At 34.2% G+C, this 15,345-nt stretch overlaps 3 protein-coding genes across 3 annotated transcripts; 2 read left to right on the forward strand and 1 right to left on the reverse strand.

Annotated features, from left to right (window-relative positions):
- Positions 1-305: 305 nt before the first annotated feature.
- On the reverse strand, positions 306-1,090 carry LOC131860395 (uncharacterized). Its single transcript, XM_059214802.1, has 2 exons — positions 952-1,090; positions 306-859 (listed from the first exon to the last, which is right to left on the reverse strand). Exons 1-2 carry the CDS (start codon positions 1,088-1,090, stop codon positions 306-308), a joined length of 693 nt encoding a protein of 230 aa, XP_059070785.1.
- A 7,017-nt stretch (positions 1,091-8,107) lies between these two features.
- On the forward strand, positions 8,108-9,226 carry LOC131058802 (E3 ubiquitin-protein ligase PUB23-like). Its single transcript, XM_059214803.1, has 2 exons — positions 8,108-8,796; positions 8,893-9,226. Exons 1-2 carry the CDS (start codon positions 8,108-8,110, stop codon positions 9,224-9,226), a joined length of 1,023 nt encoding a protein of 340 aa, XP_059070786.1.
- A 3,716-nt stretch (positions 9,227-12,942) lies between these two features.
- LOC131058804 (E3 ubiquitin-protein ligase PUB23-like) lies at positions 12,943-14,457 on the forward strand. Its single transcript, XM_057992403.2, has one exon. The coding sequence runs from the start codon at positions 13,234-13,236 to the stop codon at positions 14,455-14,457; it is 1,224 nt and encodes a 407-aa protein (XP_057848386.2). The 5' UTR covers positions 12,943-13,233.
- Positions 14,458-15,345: the final 888 nt, after the last annotated feature.

The following is a 15,345-nucleotide window of genomic DNA, read 5'->3' on the forward strand; positions in this document are numbered from 1 at the left end:
TTTTTCCTGAATATTTTGCACCAAAGTTTTAGCAGTTTTGTGTACATTTTCCAAGTTAATTTATCTCCCAACACAATATTTTGTAGTTCCATTTCTCTTAATCCTGCACCTCCCTCTTCTTTCAATAGGTACATAGTGTCCCAATTAATTAGTGGTATCTTCTTTGCATCTTTGGCTCCTTCCTATATGAATTTTCTTAGTAAATTGTCCATGCTCTTTCTTGTACCAGAAGGGACTTTGAAACAAGACATATTGTAGATAGGTATAATCGAGAGAACTGATTTGATCATGGTCAATCTACCTGCCTATGTTAACCATATATTCTTCCAAATTTCTGATTTAGACATACAAGATTTTATCACATCATCCCAAATCTGTGGTTGCCTGCCACCTTTATCGATTCGAATGCCAAGATACTTAATTGGGAGTTCTGAAACAATAATTCCAAAAAGGCTTGCAATTCTGAGTTGTGTCTGTCTGTCGGTGTTGAAGAAAAATAACTGCAATTTTTGATTATTCATCAGCTGCCCGAATTGCTCAGAATAGAGCTTTAGCGTACTCATAATGTTCTTGGCTTCAACCAATGATGCTTCCCCAAATATCACGATGTCATCAGCAAATTGGGAGTGGGTGATGGCATTCAACTGATTATGCACTTTAATCCCTTTCCATATGTTATATGTATGTCTTTTTTTAATCAATTTCCCTAGGACTTCTGCCATTAACTCAAAAAGGGCAGGAGATAAAGGATCTCCTTGGCACAAGCCATTAGTGGCACCAAAGAAACCACGTACATTTCCATTGACAATAAGGGAATAATTAACCGTAGAAATACAAAATTTAATGCTTTCGATCCATTCTTTAGGGAAACCCAGTCTTTCCAAAACATCTATTAAAAAGTTCTAGACCACCCGATCATAAGCTTTAGCAACATCGAGTTAATGATCATACCTTTCTGTTTCTCTTTGCAGATTAAATGGATGACTTCAGACACCAAAATGATGCTATCGGCAATCTCCTTGTCGGGGGTGAAGCCATTTTGATTCTCTGATATTAACTTGGGTAGCAATTTTTTAAGTCGCTCCGCCATGGCTTTGGATATAATTTTGAAGATTGTGTTGCATAGTGAGATAGGACGATAGTCCTTCATTATGTCACAGTACTACTTCTTGGGAATCAAGGATATCAAAGTGTGATTGATTTCTTTGACAAATTTTTGTTTTTTTTGAACTCCTCAACCCCCGACAAAATATCTTGACCCATGAAATCCCAGCAATTCTGAAAGAACTCGACAGTCATACCATCAGGTCCAGGCGCTTTATGAGGGTGTAGGGAAAAAGTAGCACATTTTATTTCCTCCAAAGTGTACAGAGCTTGCAGCATTTCATAGTCTTCGTTGGTGATGAGTGTTTCAATGACCTCAGCAATTAAGGGATATGTGGAATTGTTATCTAGATTGCCATTTCCCAAAAGATCAGTGAAATAATCGATAGCAGATTGCTCAATATCTTTCACCGAAGTTTTTAAATTGCCATTGTCATCCTTGATGGAGAAAATTTTGTTGTTAATTCTTCTGGCTTTGGAGGAGGCATGAAAAAATTTGGTGTTCAGGTCCCCATCAGCAATCCATAATTCCCTTGATTTATCTTTCCAATATATTTCTTCCCTTTGAGAATCTCCAAATACTGCTCTCTTAGGAGTTTCTCAGACTCATAATCACTGTTTGTCATGCGTATTGACATAATCTGATTACTAATGGCCTCCATTTCTGTCTCAATCTTATTCTTTTCTGCAAAGATGTTCCTAAAGGAGAATTTGTTCCAGGCTTTAAGTTTTTTTTTAGAAAATGGATTTGTTTTGTGAACCAGAAGCTTGGGGAACCACAGAAGATATCCCCTTCTAACCACCACTCCCTAAGATTGTCCTTAAAATTTAGGTCAAGCCACCACATGCTTAAGAACTTGAAGTAGTTCTTTTGACAGGGGTTATCATGATCGATTGAGAGGGTAATAGGAAAATGATCTGATCCAGTCTGAGGGATAATGTTTGTCTCCATTAAGAAATTGTCCTTCATCCACCATTCACCACCTAAGAACCTGTTGAATCTCTCAGATATCTTACAGAGGTTTAATCTTCTGTTTGTCCAAGTAAATTTCCCATTTTTGGGATTGATGTCAACCAATTTGCAGCTTGAAACAAAATCCCAAAAATCACCCATAACTTTGGTGGATTTCCTTAGGCCACCCTCCTTGTCATCAATGTCTAGAATGGCATTAAAATCACCTGCAATTATTACCTTATCCGCTTCTAACAAATTACCTTGCAGGGTAATCTCAGTCCAGACTTTTAGCTTCTCCTCAGGTTTGATTGGCCCATAAACATTAAACAAAGAAAAATGAATGTTTGTTCTCTTACAGTGGATAACACAAGCCATCCAATGATCATATGATGCGATTGGATTTACCTCTATAAGAGACGGAATCTACAATAATCCCAAGCCACCAACCATTCCCCTGGCATCCTGGAAAATTCCTTCCCATTTGTAGCAATACTTTACAAATTCTACAACCTTTTCTCCATTAAGCTTTGTCTCTTGTAAAATTATCAACTTCGATTCTAGCTTGATCAAAGATCTTTTGACCAAGCATTTTTTGTCAAGGGTAGATAAGCCCTCGACATTCCATGAGGTGATCTTCATCTTTCTCCAAGGGAGGGGTGTCCTCCCTTGGATACTTTCAAGTAATTCAAAACACTGACGAGCCCCTTTTCATTTTCTCTTTGTTCTCTGACTAGCCTATTGCTCTTCCTACCTCTCAATCATTTAGATCTACCCAGGAGTGTGTTGGCAGATTGTCTAATGCATCTAGGATCCAGTGTATCCATGTCATCCATTTCCTCAGACAAATCTGAAGTCTCCGAGATAGTGTCCACATGACCATTCATAATAGTATTTGCATTACCCTGTTCCTTCTGTATCATATAATTTAAGGAGTTACCTTGGTTTGACATAGTTGTAATACTCAGAATGATGTTTTCAGTCATAGTAATGTTCTGAGATACATTCTGTTGGTTAATATTATCATTCATCTATTGTATTGGGGATTTGGTATTTTGTTTAGGAGCTTCCAACATCAAAATATTTTGTTATGTGCTATCCACCTTTTTCCTCCACTCCTTCTTGGGTTTCTTCTACTGCCTGTCATAGGCTTTTCTCACAAATATTCTGCACTTGTTGGATTGGTGAAATTTGCTTCCACATTTGGAGCATACCCTAATTTATTTTTCTACCTCAATTTGTTGGTTCCATTCTCCGTCCGATGATAGGAGTGTAATAGACTACAGAATTGTCATAACGACCGCAATTTTCAGCCTTGCGTATGTGTATATATCATTTTCTATAACTTACAATTTGATTTATATTATCTATTGATAATTTTAAATTTGAGATATGCAATATATTCTGTTATAATTCTATACAAACCCTTTCTAGATATCTCCTCTCTTACATTGACTTTGTGTAAAGAGACATTATTTGAAATTTACACCTCTATTTATTATTTTTATTGTAATATGTTTTGAACTTTAAGAGACTTATTTATTTAAGTCATTCTTCTAAATTGAACATCATCTTCCATGAAATTATAGTGGTCCTCAATATTAAGATATAAAGACAATCCAAAATAGTTATAAATAAAATGATGTAATGTGCTTAAAAAAAACTGTAATTTATATTCTTCCATGAAAAAGGCTACTTTCATCATGCAATACACATTTTTAAATCCTTCCACATATGTATAATTTCACTAATATATAGTAAATATGATGTTGGTATACTTCCAATGAAAATGGTAGAAATAAAATTTTAAAGCATTGTTATGCCTTTAAAATCTAGATGAATTCAAATCCTTTTAGCAATTACTTCATAGCCCATTGCAAACCATCCTAATCTCTCCAATAATATTAAATCCATTCATTCAATGTGTACTGAAAATCAGAATATATATATAAAAGGTCAGTTAAATCTATACCATCCAATAACCATTTAATTTTGTACAAGAAAAATATATTTCAAGATGCATACCCCCATTTACTATCTATTATTCTTATTTAAATGAATATATTTATATAATTGCAAACAATATGTTCATTTTTTTTAATTAATTAAATTATATCATTCCAACCAATCAACAACATTTATATAGAATTTTAATACTATTTTTATTATATTTATTTAAGATCTTAAATGACAATAAGAATATTTATCATTACAAATGATCGTGTTTCTAAATGCAATATGATTCTTAAACCAATAGTATAACCTATTAAGTCCCAAGACATCTATGTCTTCTTTATAATGATGTAAGTGTTATAATTTTCAACTCTATATCTAAAATAATTTTTAAATGCCTATATTATTTATCTAAATCTACTTTAATTTATATAAAATTTATATTCTTCTTTTCAATTTTATATTAATTTCAATAATTTATTCTTATTATTTCTTTATTTTTTTTACTATTTTCTTATAAATTTAAAACAATTAAATTTAACTAGTCTGAAAAGAAAATTTTATTTATTAAATTAAAATTAAAATATTAATAAATATATTTATATAAATCTAAAAATTAAAAAAAATATTAATTTTTATTCTATTAAATATAATTATTAAAAATAATACACTAAAATAATATTGCTAAGTTTTTGAAGATGTCCTACTACCAAGAGATTCCCCTTTCAACTTTTCACTGAATTTTGTCTTGAATGAAGGTTTCAAGTGATTGTCTCTAACTGATATAGTAGGCCACATGTTCACTGGTTTTTAATTTTTAGTTAGGTACTTTGATCTATCTAATGTGTATTGTGTTGTTTCCTCTATTTCTTGGAACTTTGCAATGTACGCACCAAGAATAGGTGTGACTACATTTTAAGTATATATGTTTGTAAACAACATTCTATATATTTGTGGATGTGAGTTGTAACAAACAGAGCTATCTAAAGCTCTTGATGTGACTTGAAAAACCTATTATATATTTTCTTGTACATATTTACTTATATTGATACATCTATGAGGCTTGCCTTTTTATTTAAAAAAATATATTTTTAAGTTTTAAATTATGATTTAATTACTTTTAAAAATAATTTAAACCACGCATTCAAATTAAAAACCCATCTCATTCTTACACAACCAAAAATAATGTTGAAAAATAATAAATAAAACCCCCACCAAATTTGAATTTATAACTAAAATTTGAATATGAATTTGAATTTCACATTATCATAATTTAGGACTAAAGTGACCCAATGCTTAATAGTAGCTATTTTACTTTCAAAGGAACTTGGTGATATCTTCATCTTTGTTTTGTGCCTTTGTGATAAACGTGCCTCAAATAGTCTTTTAAGTAGTTGTATAAAGCTTTCAAAGTTTGCGACTCAAAGCTTAGTTGCCAAAAAAAGAATCCGTCACCACAAGAAAGGGTCAATGGAACAACTTTGACGCATTTGTATTTGTAATGGGCGAGCCCGTTGATATTAAACCCACATGAGCAAGTTGGCACAATATAGTCAACGAGTCACCGGTTTTATATAAGCATTGCGTCCAACACTCGGCTATCTGTTATACAATGGAGAACATGACCTACACTCTCACAATGCACCCCCTACAACACTGAGCTCACACACAACTACACACATACAATAAAAAATCACCAAAAATAATTATTAAAAAAATAAGAACAAATAGGGTAAAATGGAGTATAAAATTAAATTAAATGATTAAAGAAATTAATTATATTGATCTAGTTATCACTAGATTTAATCTTATGTTATTAAATGATAGGTTATATATTATAGGCATTGTCTATTAGAATTCAACATTGCTTATGTCTATAAATTTTGTCATTACATTTGAAAACTCACATTCAAGTTTTTGTTGAAGAGCAAGAGATATTAATTGAAAATGCTAAAAAAATCTTGTCTTGAGTTGAAGAATCTAAGGGATCCACTTCTCATCTATTGTTAATAGATTAAAATATGTATATATCTTGGAAGCATTGTTCAATGTTGCACACCTATGCTTTATCTTTCACATAATTTGTAGTGTTCTCTATATTATTTATTTAATTTCCCCTACGTATTAATTAAGAGAAGATATTTCTCTCCAACTTCAACTAAATAAATATGCATTCCTAGAAAGTTAAAATCACTTTCAAAGATAGTCAAAGCAAAAGAGAACTTGGATTCAAAATCACAAGTTTTCATAGATAGCTAAAACAAGAAAGGAATATTAGGATCTTATCCTTTTGTAAGTTGTAAACCATCTATTTGATTATAATTGGTATTACATGTATAAGTAACCTATTATAGTTGTTTTATCAATTTGTGCTTTCTAAAGTAAATATTAATGTGGTATCATTTTGACAATATTAAATTGTCTTTCTTTCTAAATTCTCTAGTCTAGACATTATATAGGTACAACTCTACACACCACTTTTTCAAGTTAACAAAGCAATTAGGAATGATGACTTTGTTAAATTTAAAGTCCAAGTGTTAGATAAAGGATAATGTATTTTTTTGCTATGAACTATGGAATACTTCTCCATCTTGATAGGACAACCAAGGATCTCTAACATTGTCATAAGTATTGCAAATTTTCCCCAAGCTTTTGCACTTTAACTTGTATTCTTTTTTTAGTTTATATTGACCATTACAAATTAGCATTATCTATCAATACCAATGCACACATCCATCTACATTCATTTTTATTACCCTTTACAACTATTCTTTTCGGTTGCATTATTTTGCTTTCATTTTTTAATAATCTTTAGAACTATGTTTTTAGATGAGCTTATTTGAAAAAATGCCAAATTACTTATAGTGATGTTACCAAAGGTACACATGAACTGGTTTTTATGAATTTACCTTAATTTCAGCATAGTTACCCTAATTTCAACATTTCCATAATTCAACTCAAAAGAGAGTATCAAATCCTTATCTTAGTGAATCCAATAGAAATTCTCAACCCTATCCTTGCTGATTTGAGGCTAGATCTGTTGGGTTCACCCCTCTTTAATGTAGTGGTACCTTAAAAGCTAAAATTAAGGATTTTACTTAACCATTGGGTGAACCCTAATTTTTCACCATTACACAGTTATTGTAAATAATGTTGCAACTTCATAACATTCAATCTCAACATGAATATCCAAAAAATCAATGAAACTTGGTACAATCACTAAAATATTATGTAGCTTTCTTGCAAGGAACAAGAGGGCCAAGATAGAAGGAACATTATGCAGCTTTTATGTGAACTCCTTTTTTTTAACTGTCATCGTTCTTGAAGAATATCAATTTCAAAAAAAAAGTCTTGTCCTAACCATTTTAACTTTTTTATCAATTTTGCATTACATTGAAACAAAAAAAAAAAAAAATGTAAAACCTATGACCATAAGGATTGAGAATAATTGCTTATTAATAGTTTAATTGTTGAATGATGAATGAGATTTATGCTCATAAACATTATTGCCTAACAATTATTTAATAATGATTATTTAGTTTTGATACTTTATTTCAAACTGATAATTAATATTTTTTTAAAGATTCTTTATAAAATTCTAAAAAATCTCCACTGACCCAATAATACTTTTTATAAAATAGATTTTTCCATTGACTCAATACTACTTTGAAATTTATAAAACATTTTATATAAATTACGACTAAGGTGAGCCTTCTTCTATAGTATTTTGAAAACATAATTTGCGGTTTTAAAAGGTTGTGCCTTGACGTGTTCAAATTTTTTTTATGAAACTTTCAAGGCTTAACTGCCAACGAAGAATCCATCACCGATACAAAAGGTCGGCTCATCGAGAAGGTCAGCGGCTCTATTTTACTCTCTCATCTGAAGCAGCTTAAGACTAGTGCAAGACCATGCTCATTTTGTGCGGACATTATGCCCATATCGCCTACCGTTGACATGGTTCCTCTTTCCCAGCTCTGAACGACTCTATATAAGAATCATGTCCTCCACTATAATTTCAACTCCATAATTCCAAGTTGTACCTTATAAAGAAAACCCTGCACTCATCTCTCTCTGTTATTTGGTGTGCGGAAGCGTATGGATTCCACAGAGTTAGAAATCCCTTCTTATTTCTTGTGCCCCATTTCCATGCAACTGATGGCAGACCCTGTCACGATGTCTACCGGTTCGACCTACGACCGACACAGCATTGAGAAGTGGATATCTACGATGGGAAACAGCACCTGCCCTCTCACAAAGCAACCCCTTCACAACACTGACCTCACACCCAACCACACACTCCACCGCATCATCCAACAATGGTGCGTCCTCAACTCCTCCACTGGCGTCCATCGAATCTCAACGCCACGGCCGCCCCTCGACGCAGATCGCCTCAATAAATTACTCCAAGACATGGACTCATTTAAAGTGAAATCGTTGAAGAAGCTCAGATCTGCGGCCGCTGAGAGTGAGGGCAACAGGCAGTTCATCGCTTCCTTCGCCGCACCGCCTGCCCTAATCTCTATCATTGAAAGTTATTCCACAGAAAGCGATGAAGCCGGTTGCTCTTACGATGTTGCAGTCGCCTGCGAGGAAGCCTTGGGAATTCTTTATTCTCTTCCTTTGCCGGACGAGACGCTAGATTCGATAGCCACAAGTAAGTGTCTGGCCTCCCTGGCCGCCATTCTTAAGAGAGGCACCTCCAGCGCACGGTTTTATTCCTCCATGCTGTTACAGACGCTTTCAAGGAAAGGCCTGGAGCGCCTTGTTATGAACGCCAATGATGAGTTAATCGAAGGGCTGCTGGAGCTATTGACGGAGGAGGTGTCCCACTAGACCACTGTGGCTGCCCTCGAAATGTTGAGTGCAATCGCCTCCAACAGCCAGCGCATGAGAATGAAAACCATCGAGGCAGGGGCAGTGTCCGTGTTGATCGAATCACTTCCCGATCAGACTTTGGAGAAACAAGGCAGGTGCGAGAGGATGTTATGTCTTCCCGACGTGTTGTGCGGATGTGCAGAAGGGAGGGATGTCGTGGCCGACCACGCAATGGGCATCCATGTTGTCTCTAAGAAAATATTGAGAGTTTCCGACTTGGCAACGGAAAAAGCCGTTTGGATCCTATGGTTGCTTTGTAAATTCTCTCCTTCGAAGCGAGTGATTGATGAAATGTTGCAGATTGGTGCAGTAACCAAACTGTGCTTGCTCCTGAACTGAGCATGCTCGGCCAAGACAAGGAGTAAGGTAAATGAGGTGCTCAGAATGCATGGTAAGTGCTGGAAAAGCAGATCTTGCATTTCCTCGATAAATTTTCCAGAATAAATAATACGCAGCAATTCACTTTGGGAACTATTTGTAATATACATCTTGGATGACTCATTTTCAGCTTGGCAAGATAATTGCATTTAGCAGAGTCTCCACTAATCATATATATATAATATACTCGTTGCTCTCGCAGCGTAATGACTATTCTTGAAATTACTTAAATACTTGTGCAATGCAAAAACTTCCATCCAATTTTCGCCCTTCGTATGTACAAATCCGACGCAACGAGATTGGGAGAAAATTTCTCCAAGCTTTCTTGCCTGCTGGGAATTGGAAAGAAGCTTTGGCTACGGTGTACATTAATTTATATTATTTTTGTTCAATGTCGTAGACTTGTCGTAGGGGAAGAAAATTCAAAGAGGAAGATGAAATGGTTCTCTTATAATAAAACATATGGCTATATGGTAATTTTATGGTTCCTTTTCATTTTCATTTAATTGGTAGACATTAAATTATAATTATTTTAAAATATTTAACTTTAGTAAACAAATATGATAACAAGTTAAAGATTAGTTAATAAAGTCTTATTAGACAATAATTACTAAATAAAATTATTGAACCATCAACAACAAACAATTATAAAGGTAGCATCTCTTCAATGATGGATGTAGAATAGTTCATCTTAAGCGTGATGTAGTGGAATGCATTCTAGCTGATTTTACTCTAATTATATAATTCAAAGCTAACAACTAGTCTAATGGGTGACTTGCAAATAATGGATGTCAAGTGTTTGGTAGTCAACTTAACAATTTGTACTTGAATCTTGTTGAGTTGATATGCCCAATATTGGTTGGCATTCAATGTATCTTGTGTGAGAATGGAGACAAGAGATACCCAAAAAATAATGTTATTGCAAACAGCTTAAATGAATATTTCTAGATGAAAGAATAACCTTTTAAAGATATAGCATTGCAATTTTATTCTAGATGGTTCTAAATAACTTATTTAATAGACTCAAACATAAAGTTATTGAGGGTACCAACTTCAAGAGGAGAAACTTTCTAGATGAGTAGGACATGAAAAATAAAGTGAGTAATCTTTGCCAACATCCTTTTTGTGAAGAGAGACAAGTTAGTAGTCACAAAAAGTAATCTTAAAATGTTCAAGATGCTTATAATATTTTTACATCAATGATTTCAGCACCTAAATGAATCTCTTACATTTTCTAATTTTTAGCTTCTACTGTTGAAGAGTTTACCAAAATTTAAGAATTAGTGTCCAACTTAGGGATTTAAAGATTGAAACAAAGTTTGGTCAAGAACTTACTTATTGAGTCATGGGATAAGGGAGAAGGATTAAAGAAAAATTAGAGTAATGAAAAATGAGAAAACCCCATAATTTTTAAAACAGTTGGAAAAAAAAACAAAGAAAAAGTGTGTAGAATGAAACATAGAACATAAACATATATTTTTTTAAATATAGATGTGTGGATTAAAAATAGGTGCAAAAAGAAAATGAATTTTTATTAAAATGTGAAAATGTCAATAAATATAATTATATATTAAAATCTTAATTATTTGAATTAAAAAAAGGGGATGGTTAGAAAGCTAAAATGAAGATTGACATTGCAATGGTGTTTGATTATTAATAATATCTTCAAATATGCAGCCTAATGGAGAGAACATTCAATATTTATATATTTTTTATGTAATTCACAAAATAAGAAATTGTAAAAGAAATAAGCTAATTCAAGCATTAGTAAAGATTAAGGGTGGGTAAATTCCAAAAAAAATTTAAAAAAAAATTTACATCTTATAACACATTCGTGTTATGTTTCATGAGGTGGATTGTCTAGTATTGTTCTAAGCTTGTTCGCAACCAACTTCTTAAATGTTGTCTCAATTGGCTCTCCCAATGGAGTATATTTTCTTGGAGGCTTTGATGCCCTTTGAGCATTCACTTGATTATTAGAATTGGATGAACTTGCGCTCAGGAAAGTCATCTTTGGTTTTACCATGTTTGCATCCACTACCCCATCGCTAACTGTGTTCTTATTTTTGTTCCAAAAGCAGGGTTTATCCTTCCCATTGAGTTCATCTTTGTTTGCCTTGAATAACTTAATAGTACCTTACTCAATAAGGACCTTTTCAACTGCCAATCCCTTTTCAATGACTTCCTTAAAAGTGGACAAACAATTTTTTCTTAATCCATATCCAATGTCTTTATTAATGTTTTGAGTAAACATTTCCACCATTTGTTTTTGAATAATATCACAAGAGCATCAACTAGAAAGACTTTTGCATCACTGTAAGAATGAAGCAAAGGACTCTCCATTTTTTGTTTGGTACTCCACAAAGTAGTCACTGACACATCTATTTCAATATTGTATGAGAGGTGTTGTTTGAAAGCTTTTGCTAGATCACCCCATGACTTGATTCCTAGTGGAAGTTGAGAGAACCATTCCATGGCTTGTCCACCTAAACTTTGTGGGAATAGTCACATCAAGAATGTTTCCTCTCTTAATACCTCAATGCAAGCCATGAAAAATTCTTTTATATGTGCTTTAGGATCTCTGTTTCCTTTATACTTGTCAAATTTTGGTGTTACAAAATATGGAGGAAACATAGGCATTGGTATTCTTCATGTCATAAACTTTCACAATATTCCTATTGTAAAGATTTAATTTCTTCCATTTTCTTACGATAAATTAGGCACACCAATTTAGTGCTATAAATATACTTTAATTGCTATTAAAAAATTGGGCAGTGGAGGCTATTATGTTCACAAAACTCATTTTCAACAAATGAATAGAAATCAAGCTCATCTTAGCTTATTTCATAGGCGAATTACCACTAGGTTGTCAAATCTGTTAGGCATCAAATGTATCAAAAGGGAATATAATGGATTGTTTTAATATTTGTGTAAAATTTATTTCTTCATGTAATTCCTTTATCATTTACAAAGAACTTATGTCTCTTTTAATCATGGAATAAAACAAGATGAGTCAAATTATTTTTTAAAATTTAATGAAATGCTATTCTATAATTAATAAATATCTAAATTCAAAATCAAAAGCTTAGCATTATAGAACCACTCCATCCACGAAACAACCATCCTTATAAATGAATTCCAAAAAACAGAAAAACTTTTAACCATTTATTTATTCAATTTATTGTTGAATGAATGATGAGATTTATATTCTAATTATTCAAATTTAATTATTTAATTCGGATATTTTATCTTAAATTAAGACCTCTTATAAATTTATAGACTTCTATGTTGACTCAATACTAGTTTCAAATTTATCAAACCGTTAAGCTCAACATTACACCTCCTTATATTGAAACATTACAATTTGTACCTACGCGTGTTTTCACGTGTCTAAAATAATTTTGGTGTTTTATGAAACTTTCAACGCTTATTTGCCAACGAAGAATCCATCTGGCCCGTCGAGGTAGTCAATGGTTGCGTTAGACTTTGTAACCAAACACGTGCCTCATTTCGACCGCGTTGGCTCAATACTACTTCAAAATTTATAAAACATTTTATATAAATTACGACTAAGGTAGATCTTCTTTCATAGTATTTTGAAAACATAAATTGCGATTTTAATAGGTTGTACCTTGACGTGTTCAAAAAAAAATTTATGAGACTTTCAAGGCTTAACTGCCAACGAAGAATCCATCACTGATACAAAAGGTCGGCTCATCGAGAAGGTCAGCGGCTCTATTTTACTCTCTCATCCGATGCAGCTTACGACTAGTGCAAGACCAGGCTCATTTTGTGTGGACATTACTCCCATATCGCCTACCGTTGACATGGTTCCTCTTTCCCAGCTCTGAACGACTCTATATAAGAATCATGTCCTCCACTATAATTTCAACTCCATAATTCCAAGTTGTACCTTATAAAGAAAACCCTGCACTCATCTCTCTCTGTTATTTGGTGTGCGGAAGCGTATGGATTCCACAGAGTTAGAAATCCCTTCTTATTTCTTGTGCCCCATATCCATGCAACTGATGGCAGACCCTGTCACGCTGTCCACCGGTGCGACCTACGACCGACACAGCATTGAGAAGTGGGTATATACGATGGGAAACAACACCTGCCCTCTCACAAAGCAACCTCTTCCCAACACTGACCTCACACCCAACCACACACTGCGCCGCCTCATCCAACAATGGTGCGTCCTCAACTCCTCCGCTGGCGTCCATCGAATCTCAACGCCCCGGCCGCCCCTCGACGCAGATCGCCTCAATAAATTACTCCAAGACATGGCCTCATTTCAACTGAAATCGTTGAAGAAGCTCAGATCTGCGGCCGCTGAGAGTGAGGGCAACAGCCGGTTCATCGCTTCCTCCGCCGCACCGGTTGCCCTAATCTCTGTCATTGAAAGTTATTCCACAGAAAGCGATGAAGCCGGTTACTCTTACGATGTTGCAGTCGCCTGCGAGGAAGCCTTGGGAATTCTTTATTCTCTTCCTTTGCCGGACGAGACGCTAGATTCGATAGCCACAAGTAAGTGTCTGGCCTCTCTGGCCGCCATTCTTAAGAGAGGCACCTCCAGCGCACGGTTTTATTCCTCCATGCTGTTACAGACGCTTTCAAGGAAATGCCTGGAGCGCCTTGTTATGAACGCCAATGATGAGTTAATCGAAGGGCTGCTGGAGCTGTTGACGGAGGAGGTGTCCCACCAGACCACTGTGGCTGCCCTTGAAATGCTGAGTGCAATCGCCTCCAACAGTCGGCGCATGAGAATGAAAACCATCGAGGCAGGGGCAGTGTCCGTGTTGATCGAATCACTTCCCAATCAGACTTTGGAGAAAAAAGGCAGGTGCGAGAGGATGTTATGTCTTCTCGATGTATTGTGCGGATGTGCAGAAGGGAGGGCTGCCGTAGCCGACCACGCAATGGGCATCCCTGCTGTCTCTAAAAAAATATTGAGAGTTTCCGACTTGGCGACGGAAAAAGCCGTTCGGATCCTGTGGTTGCTTTGTAAAATCTCTCCTTCGAAGCGAGTGATTGATGAAATGTTGCAGATTGGTGCAGTAACCGAACTGTGCTTGCTCCTGAACTACGCATGCTCGGCCAAGACAAGGAGTAAGGTAAATGAGGTGCTCAGAATGCATGGTAAGTGCTGGAAAAGCAGATCTTGCATTTCCTCGGTAAATTTTCCAGAATAAATAATACGCAGGAATTCACTGTGGGAACTATTTGTAATATACATCTTGGATGACTCATTTTCAGCTTGGCAAGATAATTGCTTGGCTACTATGTACATTAATTTATATTATTTTCCCTTACCGTATTCAAGGTAAGTTAGCTATTTTTGTTCAATGTCGTAGATGTCTTAGGGGAAGAAAATACAAAGAGGGAGATGAAATGGTTCTCTTATGATAAAACATATGGCTATATGGTAACTTTGCGCTTCCTTTTTATTTTCATTTAATTGGTAGACTTTAAATTATAATTATTTTATTTTTTAAAATTAAATAAAACGTATGTTTATTAAAAATATTTAACTTTAGTAAACAAATATGATAATAAGTTAAAGATTAGTTAATAAAATCTTATTAGATAATAATTACTAAATAAGACTATTGAACCATCCACAACAAACAATTACAAAGGTAGCATCTCTTCAATGATGGATGTAAAATAATTCATCTTAAGCGTGATGTAGTGGAATGCAATCCAACTGATTTTACTCTAATTATATAATTCAAATCTAACAACTAGTCTAATGGATGTCAAGTGTTTGGTAGTCAACTCAACAATTTGAACTTGAATCTGTTGAGTTGATATGCCAAATATTGGTTGGCTTTTAATGCATCTTGTGTGAGAGTGGAGACAACAGATACCCAAAAAATAGTGTTATTGCAAAGAACTTAAATGACTATTTCTAGATGTAAGCATGACCTTTTAAAGATACAACATTGCAATTTTATTTCTAGATGGTTCTAAACAACTTATTTAATAGACTCAAACATAAAGTTATTGAGGGTACCAACTTCAAGAAGAGAAACTATCTAGATGAGTAGGACATAAAATATAAAGTAAGGCATCTTTAC

Source organism: Cryptomeria japonica, chromosome 11 (assembly GCF_030272615.1).
Source record: "Cryptomeria japonica chromosome 11, Sugi_1.0, whole genome shotgun sequence".
Taxonomy (NCBI): domain Eukaryota; kingdom Viridiplantae; phylum Streptophyta; class Pinopsida; order Cupressales; family Cupressaceae; genus Cryptomeria; species Cryptomeria japonica.

Bases quoted from the DNA above. Each gene is read 5' to 3' on its own strand.
- LOC131860395 (XM_059214802.1), bottom strand. From the start codon at position 1,090: ATGGCGGAGCGACTTAAAAAATTGCTACCCAAGTTAATATCAGAGAAT. The intron at 860-951 runs GTATGATCATTA...GTTTCCCTAAAG, and splicing joins CTGCAAAGAGAAACAGAAAG to AATGGATCGAAAGCATTAAA.
- LOC131058802 (XM_059214803.1), top strand. From the start codon at position 8,108: ATGGATTCCACAGAGTTAGAAATCCCTTCTTATTTCTTGTGCCCCATT. The intron at 8,797-8,892 runs GTTAATCGAAGG...CGCCTCCAACAG, and splicing joins GTTATGAACGCCAATGATGA to CCAGCGCATGAGAATGAAAA.
- LOC131058804 (XM_057992403.2), top strand. From the start codon at position 13,234: ATGGATTCCACAGAGTTAGAAATCCCTTCTTATTTCTTGTGCCCCATA.